The sequence below is a fragment of the Haliaeetus albicilla genome, chromosome 1, assembly GCF_947461875.1.
Source record: "Haliaeetus albicilla chromosome 1, bHalAlb1.1, whole genome shotgun sequence".
In the NCBI taxonomy this organism is placed as follows: Eukaryota; Metazoa; Chordata; class Aves; order Accipitriformes; family Accipitridae; genus Haliaeetus; species Haliaeetus albicilla.
The window spans coordinates 44,015,498-44,028,638 of NC_091483.1; the positions used below are offsets into that span (position 1 = coordinate 44,015,498).

The window sequence follows — 13,141 nt, forward strand, 5'->3', positions numbered from 1 at the left end:
TGAAGACCTTCTAAATGGTGCATTCTGGCCTCCAGTGGAGGAAATATTCACCCACTCCCAAGGGGCACTTCAAACCTGCTGTTAACTTCAACAAGAGCTAAGTCAGACCTAGAGATGCTTATAACTGTACTGCAAAGACAAGGGCACTGGAAGAGGCTTTAGGGCTACAGAAGTTTCCCGTTTTCCTTTCTGTAAAACAAATCCATATCAGAGGAGGACATGATGGAGTAAAGGAGCACTGTCGTTTCTAGGACCCTCTGACAAAACTGTGGAGATGGTGTAATATGCGTTATTCAAAGCAAAAAGCAAATGATCAAAGACGGTGTTGAATCTGAATTTCTGTAAGCAGAAAACAGTGGTTCACACAATGTAAGACTGTAGCAAGGAGTATACAGTGCTTTTTGTGGTATCAAAAGTGCTTTAGAGACTAGCAAAATTTGCTGAAAAGATATGACAGTTTCTTTTACAGGCAAAAAAAAAGCTGAGTAAGCTTTTTATTTTCAAGGAATTAAAAAATAATTCTTAAGCAATATACTACATTGGTCTGTTACTCACAGCTGAGTTTTTATGGCATTATTACACAAAACCTCTGGGGGTGATACTTTTCCACTATACATTCCAGATAGTGGCATTACATTTCAGAAAAGCACTAATGACAATTTCGTTGGGTCTCTTTCTGACTGCGAGATCTCATAATGTGAAAAAAATGTTAATCAGAGCAACCTGGATGGACAAGTGATCAGTGACTCTGCAAGAAGCAGACAGATGTGCGCTTTTAACTTGGCTGAATGGGGGCTTGTGAGGAGGGGGGGGTTGAAATGTAGGGGGTACCTCAGTGCAAAGCTGGAGGCTGGCTTCTCTGCTTCTGTGCAGTTCTTGCGTTTGAGGTATCTCCCTTATCTCACGCTTCATTGTTTAAGTCCCCCAACAAACAATCTGCCACCTACGTTCAACAAAGAACATCTAAAGTTTCTGTACCAACGTTTCTGTATTTCTGCACGTAAGAGTGAAGCCTTCCAACAGAAGGTCCTTTGATGCCTCCTGTAACTAATGGCTTATTGCGAAAGTGAATTGGCACAAACCATTAAGGGACATGTATTACAAATCTTTAAAGCTTTTACAGTACACAGGCTTATCAGTTTTAATCCCGTAACACCTAGATTATTCTTAAAATACAATGTTTAGTTTTGGACCCTGTTTACTGCTTTAACTAATAAAAGCCTGTGTTACGTAAACTCTTTCATACACCCTTAGTTTCCATTGTACAAGGCAGAATGCTTAAAAAAAAGGAACATTGGCTTCAGCCGGAATACTCAAAGACCTGGAAATACCACTTTTGTACCAATATCACCATTTTGGTTAAAGGTATGATTTTTTTTTCTCTCACTGTATTACTTGAATCATATACAATAAGCTCTGTGTGTGCTAATATGGATTAAGTTTTGTTATACAATTAACTATCCAAAGTTACATTTTAGCTATCCTCGAGTAAAACATATAAAGAAGTAAAAAAAAAAAAAAAAAAAAAATACAGTCTGTAGGTAAGTCCCAATATTCCTGTGCTTTGGGCTCTACACTTTAACAGATTTGGACGATAAATTGGAGGCAGAGCAACAGGCGGTAGCGTGGTTAGTTGGTGCTGGAGTGGGAAGGGAAAAATCAGAGATTCAAAAATCTGAAAAAAGAACAATAAAAATAATAGGACTTGTTACTGATAAGGAAGGAGAGGTTTGGTCACTGTTCGTTATCACAGCCTACGAATGCCTATTGGTTAGGGTGCTCTTTTATCAAAAACACCAGGGCGTGTGGTGGAATTTGCAGAATTTTTGAAGTGTTTTAAAGAACTCTATTTTTCATTGAAATAGTTACAATCCAAAACAAAGAAAATGTGTATTTGCTGTGAAAAATGTATACCAATAGTTTTCCTTATTATTACAGGGTAATTTCAGGTGCTGCACACAAACGCACTAACGTACACTTAGACTTCAGATGAATGGTACCTGTTGGGGAAGGGAATAGTCATCCTCAGTTGAACCTTATGATGTGAAGATGTATACACAGTTATAGCCCCATTTCCTTTCCAAGATTAATTACTAATAATATGTTTGCAGTGTGCTTGCAATGTATCCAAGGTGATGCATCCAATTATTCTTCTCTCTCAAATTACAAAACACATCAGTCAAAAGCTAACAGGAGCTGGGACATATGGCATCTCGGAGAGGGACAAGCTGCTCTGCTCCCACCTGCGCCTGGCTCGCCTCGGTGCCAGGAGGGGCCACCAAGTCCCGCTGACTTCGGAGCCTCGGAGCTGCGAATTCAGGCACGCTCTTCAAGATGCTGTAGCTCCTGCTCCTTCTGCATGCCACTTAGAAGTCATCCATGCTGTCTTTTTTGCACCCATGAGGGATGTAGATTACTTTTGCTCTGCTTGTGTGCATGGACCATAAGTGCTAGTGAAGTCTCACATACAGAGTTACTGGTTTGGAGCTGCCATTTCCTCTGAACTGATACAATTGTTGATGTTTAATCGGTATGTTGTTGCACTACTGCATGTTTTGATGTTTATTTTAAAATCTCTCCCTTTATATGCTTCAGTTATATCTGAATACTTCTGCTAACCACTACTAGAGCTTATGTTATAAACCCATCATTTTAGACGACATACAATCTAGCAGAATCGCTGTATGGCGAGTGTTTTTTTTATTTCACGGGTCCCAAGCTTTGTAAAAGTTTGCGCATCCATCCTGTAGTGAGCTTCATACTGCCTGAAAGCCCGTCCAGCTGCAGCCTTTTGTATTTTTTGATCCCACATATGACGCAAGATGAAAAGTGACATGATTTCTTTGTTCCTGTAAGCAGGCGTTCATACCAAACGAGGTGGTCATCCCCCCGCACCGGTCACACGGTCCTGCCCTTCCATTGGACCTTCCTGTGTGCTGGGACATCACACAAAGCAGATCAGGGCTAAACTTAACTGATTTTCTTCTTGCTGGTCTAGTTGTAACCCAATCCAGTTTGCCATGCAGCCATAGAAATGCTTTTACAGGCACAAAGAAGGACAAGGCACACGTGTGAAAGTGAGCAGCTTACAGCAGAAGCAGAACCGTCTTTCTCAGCCACTCTACTGTCTTACTGTGATCTAATCATGAAACTATGATGCTACTTTACTTGAAATTCCGCTTCTAAATTAACATACTGGCAAGCATGGCTGGGTAACATAATCGGGCTTTTAACTGCTCACAAACTATACAAAGAGGATCAGAAACATATTTAAAATGCACAAGTGATCTTTCCATTGTACCGAATCACAGCAGCCAAACCCAGACTGACATATTTTATGCTCACAGTAAGGTCAAATCCCTCTGAAGAAATAAAAGGGACCTCAAAAGACATAGCCTAAGAGTCCAGAAATTGCTATTCATGACCCAGATTTCCACTGAAGAATTCCTGGAACTCACCCTTGTCCCACTTTTCCCAGCTCGTGCTTCCTATGTTATTCTTTAAGGCCCGCTATCATTGTTACTGGGGTTTGGGGTGGTGGGGTTTTTTTTAACATTATTACATTTTTTGCAAGTGTGAAATCACAAGTAACTCAAAAAGCGAGTTAAACATCTGTTGCCCGAGATTATACAGCGGCAGAGCGTGGAACTGAACCCAGGCACTCCATGTAGCGTTCAGCTCGGCGGATAACACCACGGGGTTTGGTGTTTTTTCCAACTTTTCTCCAATTCCCCTCTCTAATCACCGAAACATGCCTTCTAGGTAACTGCCGTCTGTGAGTTCATGCTCAGTTTGGCTTCTGTTCCCGTCTCCTTCATTCAGTTGCAACTGCATGGAGCAGGAACCTACCCTTGCTCTCTAATACCAGGTTATGCAATCAGATTAAGGAGCCATCTGCAGCGCAAACCAAAACTGCGCTATAATCGCGTTCCCGGCTCACGCAGAACTTGGGCTTACGCAGGATCTGTGTCTCCTCGAATCATTCACCGGCCTCCCCGCTACTCCTCTCCTCCTTCTGCAGGCTGGATACGCAGGGCAAGCGATACGGGCAAATATTTCAGTGATTAAATCATGACGCTTTGAGTAGGGTCAGCTCGGATGCCGGTTCTGAGATTTAAAGGAATATCCGCGGCCGTTCAAAAGGAAAGCAAAACCTCACCCTTCCTTGCGTGCGCTTTGAACGCGCTGGAAGGAAAACAGTAGGTCAGAGCTTGCTGCTTCTGCCGCTCCGCTGCCGGCGGCGGAGTTGTTAAATGGTTTAACGCCAGCGCATCTCTTAACGGAGTTTCGTCAAGTCTCAAACCACTTGCTTTTATCGAGCATTTTCGCAGCATCTAGTTCAGCTGGTCGCGTGCACAGCAAGGTCTTGGTTCCTCACTAGCGAAAAGCATTCTGCATTCTCAGTCTTTTTTTGTTGTTAAAGTCACCTTTATTAACAAAAAGTCCTTTTAAATGACGAGACCTGCAAACCGGCGCCGCAAGTCCTCTCTGCCTTCAAAGGCCTTTACCGAAGGCACGCAGGACGGACCCCGGCTCACAACGCCTTTTAACGGCAGCTTTAACAAAGGGACCCGGAGCCTCGGCCGTTCTCGGCCCGAGGAGAGGCGGCGGGAGGCAGCGCCGCCGCCCCGGGGCAGCTCCCTCCCGCCGCCGGGGCAGGGCACCCGCTCTCCGGCCACGGCTGACACAAAGAGTGGCGGAGAAAGGAGGCGACAGGACCGAGACGGAGGGCAGCGAGGCGGAAGGCAGAAGGAAAAAAAAAAAAAGAAAAGAAACCAAAACCCAAACAAAACACAACCACCCGTAGAAAATCCTGAACAAGCAGCCGGGGAAGCGCGGCTCAGACCGAAACGCCGGAGCTAGGAAAAGTACGAACGGGGGCAGTTAACGCCGACGGGAGCGGGCAGGGAAGAAGAAGGGCGGGCGCCTCAACCTTTTTTGGCTGAAGCACGATTCGGCCCTCGGCCGTGCCAGCGCCAGCGGCAGCGCCGGCCTCCGCCCGCCCCCGCCCCGGGGAGAGGCCGCCGGCCTCCCCCTTCTGCCCCGCGCCTTCCTCGCCTTCCCGCCTCCGCCCCGGCGGGGCCGGGCTCGGCCGCCGCCCGGCCGCCGTTCAAATCCCAACGGCCGCGCCGGCGGGGAGGAGCGACAAGGGGGGAAGGACTGGGGCGGGGGACGGACGGACACGAACGGGGCCTTTTAAAAGTGGGATGAGCCGCTGCCGCCGCTCCCGCACGGCGGGCCCGGCCTCCTGGCGGCGGGGAAAAGGCAGCGCAGCGCAGGGCGGCCCGTCGCCGCCGCCGCCGCGGCCAAAAGTAGCGGCTGCTACCGCCGCCGCGGGACGGCACCGCCGGCGCGAGCGCCGCAAAGCGGCACGCCGCGCCCCCCCCCCCCGCCCGCGCTGCCGCCGCCGCCGCGCTGCCCGTCGGGAGCTGTAGTTCCCCCGCCGCGGCGGGCGCGGAGGGGGCGGCGGGGGCAAGAACTGCATTTCCCGTGGCGCCCCGCGGCGGGGGAGCCGGCATGCGCGGCCGGGCGGGGCGGGGCGGCGCGGCGGGCAGGTTGCTGTTGTTACATAGGAAACAGCTGAAGAGTCTCCACATGACAGGGGGGGAAGGAGGAAGTGGGGCGACCCGCGGGGCGCCGCCGCCGCCGCTCCGGTAGCCGCCGCGGGGCTCGGGTCAGTGGCAGCCGGCGGGCAGAGTCCTTGCCGCGGCGTGCGGGCTGGCCGCCCTTGAGGGCGGGCTTGCGCTCCGGTGCCGCCGCGGAGAGGAGGCGGGCAGGCAGCGGGGGAGCGCCCCGCCGGGCCGCGGCGTCTCGCCGGGGAAGTTTGGTGCGGGGCGGGATCCCGCCGCCCTTCCCCCGGGCTTCCCGCCGGCTGCGGAGGTGGCGCCGGGCATGAACGGCTTCGCCCCCGAGGAGGTGACCCAGCGCGGGGCGGACCCCGCCGCCGCCGCCGCGGTGGGCAACGCGGGCTCCGCCGTGGAGGTGGTGCCGCCGCCGCCGCCGGCGCCGCCGGGGCTGGGTCCGGCCGCCGCCGCCGCCGCGGGCTCGGCGGGCGGCGGGGGTGCGGGCGGCCCCGGGGCCGGGCAGCTGTGCTGCCTGCGGGAGGAGGGCGAGCGGTGCGGCCGCGCCGCCGGCAACGCCAGCTTCAGCAAGCGGATCCAGAAGAGCATCTCGCAGAAGAAGGTGAAGATCGAGCTGGACAAGAGCGTAAGTCCGGGGAGGGGGGGGACGCGCGGGGCCGCCCCCCGCCGCCGCCGGCGGGGCGGGCAGACAAAAGCGGCCGGCGGGTCCCGGCGGTGCGTGCCCGGGCGGCGGCGGCGACGTGTCCGGCCCCAGCCCCGCTCCCCGCCGGCCCGTTGCTCCCACGGCTAAGTTGGTTTGGGGGCTTTTAATAAAGTTTAGGGGTTTGGGGGGGGGGGTGGCGGCGGGGGAGTGTTGTTCCCCCCCCCCCCGCTTTTCCCGTAGCACCGTGGAGTTCGGCTGGCGCCGCAGCAGCACGGCCTGAAAGTGCTCTCCCTCTGCGGAAGCGGCTGGGGAGGGAATCGCCTGCTTCTGGGGTCCCTTCCCACCCTCCCAAGAGCCGGGGGCATCGGCTGTGTGTGTTCCGTCCCCCCCCCCCCCCGCGTAGCTGGAGGGGGAAGAAGCGTGGCCGGGGAGCGCGCTCCCCCCCCCCGGAGCGGAGCCTGCATGGCTCCCGGCGCGCTAGTTTGTGTCTGTTCCTGGCGAGGGCAGCGCTCGGCTGCTCCGCCTCGTGTTGCAGCGCTGCACGTCTCCCCTTGCCTCTCGGTCTTCCGCTCGGCAGCCATCAGGCGCAGCGCGGCTCGGCTCGGCACGGCCGGGCAGGGGGGGAGCGGACCCCCCCGGCGGCGGCGGAGGAGGAAGGGACGGGGGGCCGCCTTCGCGCCCCTTTCTGCGGAGTGAAACGCCCGGGCGTTCCGGAGGGGTGTTTGCCCTTGCCCGGCACCGCGGGAGCGTTTGCCGGCGCGGGGGCCGGAGCTCCGTGCGCCCCCAGGGAACCCCCCAGCCCGGCCCGGGGGTTCCTCGCCCTCAACGCCCCCCCCTCCCCAGCGCAGCTCTGCGCTTTCGTTGCCGTTAAAGCCCGTAACTCTGAAATTCGGGGTTGGTACGCGCCGAAGAGTTCTCCCAAAGCGTGCAGATCCGTACAAAGGGGAACTTTTAAAGAGGAAAGAAAGAAAATTTTTTAAAAAGTGTGTTGCTTGACCTCGCCTAGGTAGTGGAAGTAGAACGAGGGGGAGTGAGAGCCGGTGTGAAATGAGAGCCGGCTGTTTGCCCTCCGAAGAACAACCGAAAGCTTGTTTTCTGTTTGTTTGCTTCCCGATCCCCGAGTTGCGACGAGTGGCTGGAGGGAGGGTTGTACTCGTGTGTCTGCGGGCTGTTACCGCTGAACCGGTCGATTGCAGCGCTTCAGCGTCCGCCCGGCCAAGCCGGTGGCAGTGATCTGTAGCATAGCGCATTCTTTATTTAGAAGAATCCGGTAGAAAAGCTTCCTCGACGCAGTTAATGTGACTGTGGTTGCTGAAGGGTTGTCTCTGTGTGTGCATTTATAAGTCCGGGAGATGCTTACATGGATTTGATTGAAAGACGCCCTATTGCTCTTCTAGGCAAGACATCTGTATATTTGTGACTTCCACAAAAACTTAATTCAGAGTGTGAGAAATAGAAGAAAGAGGAAAGGCAGCGATGATGATGGCGACTCACCAGTGCAAGACATCGACACTCCAGAGGTAGCTAAGTAGTTGGGTTTTTTTTTCTAATTGTTGTGTTAAGCTTGTACTTGACAGCTACCACGTCTGCACAGATACCACTTTTCCACCCTTGCAGCTCTCCTTATTTTGGGGCACGCGAGGAAAGAGAAGACTCGTGATTCACTCAGTTCTTAACAAAAGCTAACTGAATTTTACAATGTATTTTCTGTACTGATAGTGCAAAGTAGAACGAACAACTCTCTAGCTTTTTAAGTGTCCGCTAGTTCTCTCTGAAAACTGCTTTTTTCAACTTTCTCGTTATTAGTGCTTCCTCTCCAGCATCCTACTAGAAGAGGTGCTTTGCTACATATCGGCACAATCTGTCTTCTGCAGGAGTTGACAACTTGAAGGGAATTGCACATAGGACTTGGGATATAAATGCTTCACTGCCCCATCCCTCTGATCCTTTCCTTCTGTCCTAAATGTGTTGCAGATGGCTCTTGCAGTTACTCCATTGCCTTAGTCACATTAAACAGAGAAAGTTTAATGATAGTAGATCTTTGTTTTTATCCCATGTTGGGGGAAGAAAAGTTCAGGGAGCTGTGCTAGAAAGGAGGGGAGAGGGATGGTGTTTTTCTCCCGTTTTCTCTGCTGCAGACCAGTGAAACCTCACCCATTACGAAAGTGAGCTAGAGCTTTCAAACCTTTTGCATAGTATAGTGGGAGAGACTGCACCTAAGGCTCTTTTTCCTACTTGTGCTTTGGGTTATTTCTGCTACAGCCTGGCTTAGCAGGTGCTGTTCAGTGTGTTAATTTTGAGCAGAGCCTGTCATGCCTACCTGGTCCCTTCCAAGAGGGATTTTTAAAGCATTCTTAAGCAATTGCTCCGTAAGTGTTAATTTAATGACAACCTTATGGTCAGCATCTGCAGATACCAGCAATGCAAGTGATGAAACTTTGTGCAAGAATCTGTGCCTAAAGGCACATGGCTCCAGTCTGAAGGCTAAGAGGATCCTCTAAGAGGATTTTAGGGGATTGGGAGTGGTTTGATGCTGGGCTGTGTTGTTTGTCTGCTAAATATGTGGGATTGCTTCTTTGAAAGTTCTGTCTAAGGCTAATGTTCTCTGTGGCTTCAGGTGGCTCCTTGGCACAGTGGTAATTGCAGCTGTCCTGCAAACCTGTTTGGTTTTCTCATGTGAAAATTATAAAATGTGTCACAAGCGATGGATATCTCTAGAACAAGAAAGCAAGCTTTTTTAATGGTATTACAGCAGGAAAGAAAACTGCCTGGGAGGTGTTTTTGAGGAGTTTCAGCTGGCTGTTTGGACAATGGCAGTATGTTCATCCCATGTGACTACGGTGTGCCTCTGATGCCCATTGGCTCTTGACTTTCTTTATTTTCAATTGCTATCCAGTTTACTAAGGAAAAAAAAATCCTTCTTCTGACGACTTGCAAGGCCTTCCTGTTTCCATCTCGGTCATGACCATCATTACCTGTTAGAAGTGATTCCTGTGGGAGGGAAAGAGGCTTCCACAGTACTGGTAGCTTCAGGGACTTGGTGGAAAGCTGCTGCTCCTCCCCTGCGTGATGCTCTAGGGTGTGGGTTCTCCACTGTGACTTGGGAAGTGGAATTTGTGCCATGTAAACTTCAGAATACCAAAGGATACCTACCCATCCTCTGTCGTGCAAGGCAGCATCATGTCAAGGTTGGCCAGGTTACCAAGCATGCAGTAGCGCTGCTGTTGTTTAAATATTCCATAGTCAAGGCTGCTAAATGAGTTTAAAATGGAAGTGGATGCCTTAAGAAATCTTCAATGCAGTGAGTTTGGAGAATACTACTGTATCTAGTATCTGCAACTGATCTAGCAGAATTTCTCATTCAGCCTGCTTTCTCAGCTTGCTTTCCCATTCAGTCATCCGATTAAGCTCTCTTACATTGTCAAGGAGGGTGGGAAGGTAAGCTGTGGCTGGGAGAAGTGACTCTTGATCAGAGTTTGTGGGATTCAAAACTGAGGGAGTACTGGGTTAAGGTTGTATATTTGTATTCCTGAGAGGACCTTGTGCAATTCTTTCAACTGTCAACTCGCATTGAAAAACAGTTTTGGACAACTATGCCTGTGCACGTAACTCCTGCGTTGTGCTTATGTAGCAGGGATATGTTTGGAGAGCAAGAGCAGCTGTTTTCTTCTCTCACCTCAAGCCAAGAAACCTTTGCGTTCTAGACTTTTTCCTGGTTCTAATATGTGCTGACGGTTCAGATGTGCTATATCTTGCATGCCACTTGTGTAAAATTTGATGGCTGAAATCACACAGTATAGGGGCCTCCTTTGAATCAGCATCTTCGTAGATGTTGTATGAAAGTTGTTACTGGGCTTTTGTGTTACCCCGCTCGAACTGGGAACAAACGAAAAACCCAGAACTGATTAAAGGACAATAATGAGTTACAAATATTGTCCACTGCTAACGGGAGGCAGAGCCGTGCTCAGTAACAATAAAATGCTCTTAAACTGAACTGGGCTGTTTTCCTTTCCACTGGAAGGTGTGGGGTGGAGGGTTTTTTTTGTCAAAATGAGATCTGCTGAGCTGATGGTCTATGCTTGTGTATCCGTGAGACTCCAAAGTGTTTTTGAGAGGCCAGCTATAAATGACTGAATCCTTTTCAGTTACATTAGATTATTTTCCTCCCCCCCCCCCTTTCTTCTAGGTTGATTTATATCAGTTACAAGTAAACACACTTCGAAGGTACAAAAGACACTTCAAGCTACAGACCAGACCGGGACTTAACAAAGCACAGCTCGTTGAAGTATGTATGAGTGTTTGTTCCATAATAGAAAATGCAACTTGCTTTGGCATGTGGTTTTCTGTGCAATGTGATCCTTGCATAAAGAGCATATGTAATCTGGATTTTATGAGAACAAAAGGGAACTGCTTATCTAGTTTCCTCCATTGGCCACAGCTCCTAAGCCAAGTAAATCAAAAGTAAAAGTCCTTTCCAGAGGAGGGACTCAACTTCCGAAAGGAGTGTGTGCTGCTTAAAGACACAAAGTGTTGGGCTGGAACAGTAAGATGATCTGCGTGTCCCTGAATATCGTAGAATCATGGATTTGTAGTCTGTGTGTCAGTCACACCTTCATTCGAAGTGTCCAGCTGAAAAGAACTAGAAACTGAGAGGCAGCAGTGAAGTTCCAGCAAGGTTCAGACTTTGCTTTGAAAAGGTAGTTACTGCAAACATACATGTTTCTCCATATGTAAACTATGGAAACCTGAAAAACAGGCTTCTATTGATGATTAATTCTGTTAATTAAAACCACTGGCATCTGCCATCAGAAAAATGCAACTTTATGAAATTAGGTTTTTTTCTTACCAATATTTCTAAAATTGCTGAAGCTGCGTGTAAGTGCAGCTGTATGTAAGCATCTTTGCTGCATGTGACTAATTTTAAAAGAATACTTCTGCGCTGCAAAGATGCAGTTACAGCATGCTGATGGAAATACATGGGAGAACCAGTGATCTCTTAACAGGGAGGTATAGCTACCGTTTTTTCACTTCTGTGCAGCGATACACCCAGTTTTACTTTGGTTTGACATTTTGTTGGTCTCTCCCTTAATCTGTGTGGATTAAAGGCAAGGTTCTTAAAAAGGCTGAGCTGCAAAAGAATAGTGCTGCTGCCACTATGATTAAGAACGTAAAATGAGTCTTATGGTTTTTTTCTATGTGAGCTGAGGTAGAGCTAGCTCTTGAATTAGCAGGACTGTGATTTGAAAAAGCACAGCTAGTTTTTGTTCTGCAAAACTAGCATTTCTAAGGGTCTGCTTTAGGTGCATCTCACGAGGTATTTGCGCTAGCTTATGCTTCTTACGCTGTTTGATGTGAATAGGCAAGGCTTCTGCCGCATGCTTTGTTTGACCTGCAGGTATTTGTGAGCCATAGCTGCAGAACTTCCTTAGTGTACAGTGCACGTGATTCCTTGTAACCTGTCCTAATGTACAATAGACACTCCTCTAGCTGTTGCTTAGAAGTGCACTTTAAAGGACTCTCAAACTGTTTCTCTGAATTTTTTGAGGGTAGGGTTTGGAAACCTTTCTAACTTGCTTAATTATGCTAAAATTTATACTTAAACCCTGTAGTAGTTAAGTGAGCAGTCCCATTTTTTCTGACTTCCACTTGGTAATTCTAGTCTACCAAAGTATTCTGCAAAAAGCCTGAGAATAGGCTTGAGCAGGTATAATATTTTGAGTGCTTTCTTTTAAAGTTGGTGTTCATTTTGATGAAGGAAAAGACCTCTGACTTGAGAACTGTTTAGAGATTGTCATATTTTAGTACTTACAGATGGTGAATTTCCATCATTGATAGCTCTGTTTCAAAGAGCTAAATGTTCAACTGTAATCCTGAAGATTCTTGTATTGTCTTAGATGTTTCTATAGTTGACTTGATACAGATACACATATTCCCCCACCCCCCCAACCTGAGTAATGAGCAGTAGTCTTTCATTGCTGTGCTGTTGCTCTGTTGATACTCTATAGTCAATACTTGCTTTACACTCAAGCTTTGACCATATAGGTGTAATACTACTCCTATGCTTGTTTTGAGAAACCCCCCCGCCCTGAAAATTTTCCTAGGCTTTTTACTTAGGAAATGAGGGTACAACCTGCTATACTTGGTTCATAGTTCTCAATAAAATGGTTCTTGTTCTATCTTTTTTATGACTGTTAGACTTTTGAAGAGGTAGGTTTTAGTTTCTTTTTTAAGCTTCTTGATCAAGCTTTTAAGCTTTGTTTAATGTAGTCAATTTAAATCTGAATCTTCAGTTTCTGCATATGAATGGTTATTTAATTTCCTTGCATTCTTTCTTTATAGATAATTGGCTGCCATTTTAGGACAATTCCAGTGAATGAAAAGGACACCTTAACATATTTCATCTACTCTGTGAAGAATGACAAGAACAAACCAGATCTAAAGATGGATAGTGGGGTTCATTAGACAGAAAAAGTTGGGACTGAGACTCAGGCTGCAAATCAAAAGACTGAGGGTTTTTGTTGATATGCAAAAGCTTTCTTTGTAACTTTTTTTTCCTCCAGAGAGTTTGTCTCTTATTTTTCATAATCTTGCTGATTTGTTTGAAAAAAACATCTCTTATGAAACAAATTTCCTCGGCAAAAGTATTTTAAATAAATATCACTGATATTGTTGCTCAAGTGGGTGTGTCTAACTTATTTAGTGAGTTACTTGTACCTAATAGTTAAGCTTTGACTAATTATGTGATATTAAAATATTTTTCAATTAAATTGTGCCAAGGATATATTTATGAATGTACTTCAAGTTCTCATGATGCAATGCCTTTTAAAAAAAAAAAAAAAAAAAGCTGTAACAGACTTGGCAATAGGTTCTTTTTCTTAAGGTAAAAGGCTTTAAATGACAGTTCCAGTTGTTACCT

The 13,141-nt window shown here is 48.2% G+C and overlaps 1 protein-coding gene and 1 long non-coding RNA gene across 2 annotated transcripts; one reads left to right on the forward strand and one right to left on the reverse strand.

The window, feature by feature from the left end:
- Positions 1 to 475: 475 nt before the first annotated feature.
- Positions 476 to 5,395, reverse strand: LOC138686078 (uncharacterized). Its single transcript, XR_011325399.1, has 2 exons — positions 3,958 to 5,395; positions 476 to 2,936 (listed from the first exon to the last, which is right to left on the reverse strand). It is a non-coding gene; the product is annotated as an uncharacterized lncRNA (long non-coding RNA).
- Positions 5,396 to 5,603: 208 nt separating this feature from the next.
- SAP30 (Sin3A associated protein 30) lies at positions 5,604 to 12,902 on the forward strand. Its single transcript, XM_069787062.1, has 4 exons — positions 5,604 to 6,207; positions 7,623 to 7,745; positions 10,412 to 10,510; positions 12,565 to 12,902. Exons 1-4 carry the CDS (start codon positions 5,893 to 5,895, stop codon positions 12,685 to 12,687), a joined length of 660 nt encoding a protein of 219 aa, XP_069643163.1. The 5' UTR covers positions 5,604 to 5,892; the 3' UTR covers positions 12,688 to 12,902.
- Positions 12,903 to 13,141: the final 239 nt, after the last annotated feature.